We start from the raw sequence: 5,920 nt of genomic DNA on the forward strand, positions 1-5,920 counted from the left end.
AACATACGGAGGGCAATGTCTGTGGCTGTTACCTTGAACGACCTCAGGATGGCGTACGCGGTGAACTGATTCTGCTCATGGACTCTATGTAGATTGCTCAAAGGTCAGACACTGCTGAATAGGCGGCAGAGCAAGTACAGTTATCCACCGCTCTTTGAAACACCACCACTCCTTGAAACATTGCGCAGTTCAAAGCTTTCAGGGTGACTTAAATTAGCAGAAAAATCATGGTGAACGTAATCTTTCTGGAACTCTTGCAGAGTGATGCTAGAACACGAGGGAACATGTATTTCATGCCATAGAGCTGGAAAAGTATGTTTTCCCATGTTGATGGCACATTGATGGCCTTCTCAAAATTAAAGCCGTGAGTTAAACCTTTCGGCAGCTCCACTGACGCTTGTAAGTGCATCTCTGAATACACTATACCTGTTAGCAAGGATAGAGACGTCGTATGTTGTCCAACCAAACTGCCGGCCCTTGGTGCGTGGGACGGGATCGGGTGCTTCGTCAGGTAAAGTTGCCTAAAGTGGTTACTCTTTTTTTTTTTCCTTTCAAAGGGTTTATAGTGCTACCAGCCCAATAGGCATTTGGTAATGTACACATAAATTACTACCAAAATGCATGGAATAAGGGCCATAGAGTCCATCAAGGCGATGGCCATTAGAGTCCGAAGCAGTGAGTGACAATGGAAAATAGGAGAAGACCTTGGCCAACTTCCCTCCTGGGTTACTTCCAGGCTATATTAGAGCAAGAGGTGCCCTCTCAAGCATGGTGTCCATGTCGGTATGGACAGCACGCAGCCCTCCTCTCTCCCCCCCCCTTCCTCAGTACCTAGGCATTTAGCTGCTCATCTCCCACACACTGCCGGCCCCTCAGGTCTCTGAAGTATCTGTAGTGACAGCCTGTTGTAGGCCCACCACAGGGAACCCCTCGAAAGAGATGTCGGTAGGAGGTGCAGGTAGGTATAACCTGGCAGGATTTGGTGCCATTCCACAAGGTAGGGGAGGGGGTGGAGGGTGGGTTATTGTGCTTCTCCGACAGACACTCACTGAGTGCCCATCAGTTCAGTGTTATCTGATGTGTTTGGCCTCCATCCATCAAGGACGGAGGGCTTTTCTTGGTGAAATCCCTCTTGAAAGGATGGCGAAAGATGCAGAGAGAGCATCCTAGGGGTTATTAGGGGTAGTTGTTCGGTAGAATAAGGCCCTCGAGGGGGATCACCCGAAGGCGCCCAAGGGATGGTGGTGGTACGAGGGAGAGGCGCTGTGTAAAGCGGCTACTCATCAAGCCAGAAAAGGGTGTTTCAACGAGTGGTGGTAGGGGCGATTGCCATCAAAAGTGCGGGATCCCTCCCCTTCACAGATTTCTCCACTGTTGGTCTCCAAAATATTCTAGAGTATGTGAGAGATGTGCGGTATAAGTTATACGAAGTTCTGGCTCAATACACAAAGTGGAACGCCGTCAATGGGCACGGAGAATTTGGCTGTTTCAAGGAGCGGTGGATAACTGTACTTACGTTTCTACATAGAATCACACTGCCAGTCACAGCAGTGATATACCCCATTTATCGCCTACAGCTCTGGCTGGCATTCATCTGAAGGCTGAGGCGTAATAATAGCGAGTACTATAGACTGGAATGTACATCGAGTCAGCACCTCAATGACACGTATAGGCACCAGCAGACTGGACCTTGTCTGTGCAGTTTCCTTCGCTAACGGCTCGCACCACGCCATCCGCACCGCGCAAAACTACAGCGGCGAACATTATCAACGAGAGTACGATCCAACATCCCAGATAAGCCCGTCTGCACACATTTGATGCCAAATTTGATGATAGCTCAGCTGCGTCCGTCAGTGCTCATTTGACAGGCCAGCGCGCAACGTCGCAACAAGCTAGGGTGACGAAAACTTGGCATTGCGAAATCTGCGAGTTACAGACAGGGTAAACGAGAAACAAAGATTTCGTGCCGCCGACAAGTTGGCCGTGAACGTGGCAACAAGAATGGACCTGACACCGCTGCAGCAAGCCCTCATCGCTCGACGCCGCCCTGACTCTATCAAGTGCTCGACTCAATGCCTAACCGCCGGAATCGTCGTTATCGCCCCGGTTCGGAAGCGGGCGCAGTGCCTTGAGGGCCCGTTTGACTTGGCGTGCTGGGTGTTGATCTCGACGACTATGACAAATAAGGACGCGATAGATGCGTGGCCGGCCTGACATAACCTGACCTTGGTCCGGCTGGTGCAGCCCTCGGGACCGGACGCAGGCCAGTGGTCGCCTCCGAGAGGTTCGAGCGGGAGCAGGACAGGGATCTGGCCGTCGGGACGATCACGCAGCGCAAGCGTACGGAGTTCTTCTTCGTTCGATTTTTGCGACGGATGCCCTGCGCCTGGATCCGTCCTGATGCCTGTGTGAGACACGAAGTAGTCTCAAAAGTCGGGCATACGCACCAGCTTCTGGCACGCCTTTATGCAATACACAGAGCCCAACTGCTGATGATTCTTGCGATGCGCCGCTCCATGATGCTGTTCTTCGACCCAGCGATGCATTTATGTCGCATACGGTAACACACGTGATATTCTCGCCCCCGAGCTTCGACTTGATGTTCGTATCATACGCCTTCCTGCGCCTGTCGTAGCCCTTTCTGGGTGGGGCAAAATGAGACGCGAGACTCGCCGCGACCAGTCTTCCTGAGACGCAATCGAGTGGGAGGCAGAAGCGGAGATATGCTTGTCGCGCACTTGCGCTACGTCTTCAGTCACTCTACCGACGGCCAACGCGGCCTCGAAAAGTATGTCTCAACTGCCTTGCTCGCCATCCTGGCCGAGGAGCACAGAGGATTGCACATGCGCGAAGGGTCTTGAGGCTCGGTGTTGAAGAGCATGCTCGGAAGGTGCATGAAAGTCCAGAATACACACGGGCGTGGGTGGTCTTCGTGAGTTGCTCGCGTCGCCGCGTCCTCGAGCACCAGAGTGCGGAACGTCGTTACATGCAGCAAGGCCTCGCATCTGGATATCATGCGCCGCTCTCTCAGACGATACTATTGTTAGCAAAGAGTGAGTATGCGTACGCACCCGTGTCCCAGTCTCATGGTGTACTTCCAGCCAACAACCTTTCCTCCCAGCTCGCGCCCGAAGTGAATTATGACGAATTTGCCTGACTGCTGCAACATGGCGATAAGCTCTAAAGTCAGAGGGTCAAAAGAAGGGCCCCTTGAGAAGTGCGAGATACGCACATTATCATCACAGCCGGATAGACGGCAACTCGGAGAGCGCGACGGTCAGTCGCATCGTCGGGGCGCTCATGACTCGAACAAAAGGGAAGACCTTGAGGGCGGTGTAGACAAGGAGCTAGATGTTTTTCAGGGTCATGACATTTCGGTGAAAGCCTGTGTTCAGCGAATTGCTGTGTGGTGGATGCAGGCGAAGAGGTAATGAGGGCGCTCGGAGAGAGTCTAGGGGTTAGGGTTTCTGCGCCGCTGGCGCTACTCTGTTCTGGGCCCCGCAGTTCGTTCTAATATCCCCGCAGACCTTGCTCAACCACGCGAGCGACACTTTGAACTGATGGGCCGTCATCTCGTGCAATGATCAAGTGGAGCAGCCAAATAGAAACACGCGTCTCCTTCCGCGAAGATCCCTGCGGGCGAGAAGGACTGCAAGGGCCTCGACGCCGTCAGTCAAGGCAATTTTAAGGGGACCACGGGTCGCTTGTAGGTACCGCCTAAGGCAGTGTCTTCATGGAGTCGGTGCTGACGCAGACGTGACCCTGCGCAGGATGGCTGATATCCTCAGCTCGTGTGCATTCTGGGAGCTTGCCCACCGTCGAGACGTCATGCATCATGCAGCAACTCTAGGCCTGTGTCGACGAGGCCATGGCCAACCACAAACTGCGCGTCGTTTCTGAGGCGGACATCTTCAAAAGAGCGAAGGCTGGAACGTTCTATCAAAGAGCGTATGTATGTATGCTCGCTCTGATTCCATGGACGCAACGTTGATCTCGCTAACAGCCCTCCACCTGTATGTCGCCGCGCCGTCGTTGCTCGAGCGCGTCATACTCTCGTCGTCTTCGTCGTCGCGGTCGCATCCGCCTCAGCCGGTGAAACCTAGCTCGAAAACACATTCGCCGCTGGGCTCGCAGAACGCGTCGCCTGTATGCGCAACGTTGCCACTCCTGTATACCGCACACCACAGGGGGCTTAACACGATGAGCCACGCGCTTCCGACGAGCACGGTCGTCACGACGTCTTCCGAGTCGCGGGATTCTTCGAAGACAACCGCCCAGGACCACCGCTTGGCCTGACTAGCCAACTTGGACACGCCATTCAGCTCTGTTGGTGACAGCAACAGCGATCTTCACCATTCTGCACAGCTGACTCCACCTCCTCGTTCTCACTGGGCTCCCAACCGTCCTTGTGCTCAGCTACGCTCATCTAGTCCGGATTGTCCATCACGAGATATGTCTCCCTCTATTCGCCGTGTCCGTTGACGTCCTCTATTATTGCAAGTCATCAGCTGGCGATGCTTGAGATCCATTGGGCGAACATGAGGATATGAAACGATATTTGTCACTAGAGTGTCGCGTCAATATGAGAACGCGCCTCTATGCGTAAGCGGCCTTAGGGATTAGACTAGTTCTACTGTTATAGTCAATAGTCATTAGCAATTATTACTTACTCCCTTACAATCTGCGCGTTACGCAAATAGTTACTCAGGTAAGCTTTAAGGTGTAAGGAATAATATGACAGCAGCATGGTATGCTATTGCTGCATCCTCTACTGTAGAACGCCACAAGCTACCAACATGCTTATGTACCGAGAGTAATGTAGCATACAGCCCCGATAAAGGTTCGAAATCATTCCCCGTATTTTTCTTTTTCAGACCGAACACGATGCTCCTCGATGTCAATGACTTCAGCACCGGGTTCATCTTCACCATCTTCTTCGTTTTCCTGCGGCAACAACTGGTTAAACACCGCGGCGATGAACCTGCGACGAGGACGGGGAGATGTTGATCAGTAAGAGTGTTTCACATCCGGAAAATCCAAAACATTTACACGGCGTTCTGAGCACGATCGTGATCGAGTCAAAGAAACCCTATAGGCCCTTGTTCGGATGGCTCACGCCGTCAAAAAAGTGCGTGACGATACTTGGCACGATCAGGTTGCCGATGCTAAACGATAGCGTGGCCGCGAGGATGAAGCGATCCCGGCGCGTGATGCGGTGGTACGAGAGCACGCGAATGCCGACACTGCGACCGACGCAAATAGAAACGTCGTGGTGCCGCTTATCGCAGGATTTGGTACTGCAGTGCGTGGTCAGCTGATGTTGGGAGGGGAGGTGGAATGGGACGCACTTGCAAGAAAGACGCCCGAGACCTTGCCCAGGACACCGAGCAGAATGAGGAACATGCAGCAGAAACGCCCCACGGTGCGGTTCGCACAGCGCGTGATCGCAGTGACGCCGTTGTTCTGCGCAAAGATCGACGGCGGCGTGACAGTGCACAGCGCGGAGATGAGCCCGCCGACGCCGTCGCTCAGCACCCCATCCTGGATCCGCGTGTCGAACTCTTCGCCGTTGACGGCTATGCGCGACACTTCGGCCAACGCGGTGATATCGCCGATCGCCTCCATTGCGACCGACACGTACACGGCCAGCATCGGCAGGATCGCCGGCGGGTACATGCGCAGCCTGAACCGGTGCGCCTACAGGAACGTGACCGCCGGCGCGCTCGAGATCGTGCTCCCGTCGATGTAGCTCGCCGCGCCGGCGACGATGCAGCCCACCGCGAGGCTGACGATGATGGAGGCGTTCTTGAGGAACTTAGGGGCAAAGAGCTCGATGAGGATGATCGACACGAATGACAGGAGGCCGAGCCCGATGGGAGCGAGCGCGGCGCAGAGATGTACGGGAAGAGCGTGTAGAAGC

At 54.2% G+C, this 5,920-nt stretch overlaps 3 protein-coding genes across 3 annotated transcripts; 1 reads left to right on the plus strand and 2 right to left on the minus strand.

Moving 5' to 3' along the window:
• Positions 1-1,869: 1,869 nt before the first annotated feature.
• Positions 1,870-3,419, minus strand: PHACADRAFT_206291 (uncharacterized protein). Its single transcript, XM_007392577.1, has 4 exons — positions 3,233-3,419; positions 3,072-3,180; positions 2,570-2,641; positions 1,870-2,397 (listed from the first exon to the last, which is right to left on the minus strand). The coding sequence occupies exons 2-4, from the start codon at positions 3,167-3,169 to the stop codon at positions 2,070-2,072; spliced, it is 498 nt and encodes a 165-aa protein (XP_007392639.1). The 5' UTR covers positions 3,170-3,180; positions 3,233-3,419; the 3' UTR covers positions 1,870-2,069.
• A 352-nt stretch (positions 3,420-3,771) lies between these two features.
• PHACADRAFT_250982 (uncharacterized protein) lies at positions 3,772-4,658 on the plus strand. The gene has a single exon (XM_007392578.1). The coding sequence runs from the start codon at positions 3,976-3,978 to the stop codon at positions 4,294-4,296; it is 321 nt and encodes a 106-aa protein (XP_007392640.1). The 5' UTR covers positions 3,772-3,975; the 3' UTR covers positions 4,297-4,658.
• Positions 4,659-4,848: 190 nt separating this feature from the next.
• Positions 4,849-5,676, minus strand: PHACADRAFT_192498 (uncharacterized protein; the record flags this gene model as incomplete). Its single annotated transcript, XM_007392579.1, has 5 exons — positions 4,849-4,981; positions 5,050-5,057; positions 5,117-5,297; positions 5,349-5,370; positions 5,436-5,676. 5 exons carry the CDS (start codon positions 5,674-5,676, stop codon positions 4,849-4,851), a joined length of 585 nt encoding a protein of 194 aa, XP_007392641.1.
• Between the last annotated feature and the right edge of the window lie 244 nt (positions 5,677-5,920).

The sequence above is a fragment of the Phanerochaete carnosa genome (assembly GCF_000300595.1).
Source record: "Phanerochaete carnosa HHB-10118-sp unplaced genomic scaffold PHACAscaffold_2, whole genome shotgun sequence".
NCBI lineage: Eukaryota > Fungi > Basidiomycota > Agaricomycetes > Polyporales > Phanerochaetaceae > Phanerochaete > Phanerochaete carnosa.

What these genes read in the sequence shown, in the direction of transcription:
- PHACADRAFT_206291 (XM_007392577.1), bottom strand. Translation starts at nt 3,169, where the DNA reads ATGTTGCAGCAGTCAGGCAAATTCGTCATAATTCACTTCGGGCGCGAG. An exon ending in ACCATGAGACTGGGACACGG is followed by an intron (nt 2,642 to 3,071) that starts GTGCGTACGCAT and finishes TGCCCCACCCAG; the next exon opens with AAAGGGCTACGACAGGCGCA. An exon ending in CTCGGGGGCGAGAATATCAC is followed by an intron (nt 2,398 to 2,569) that starts GTGTGTTACCGT and finishes CACAGGCATCAG; the next exon opens with GACGGATCCAGGCGCAGGGC.
- PHACADRAFT_250982 (XM_007392578.1), top strand. Translation starts at nt 3,976, where the DNA reads ATGGACGCAACGTTGATCTCGCTAACAGCCCTCCACCTGTATGTCGCC.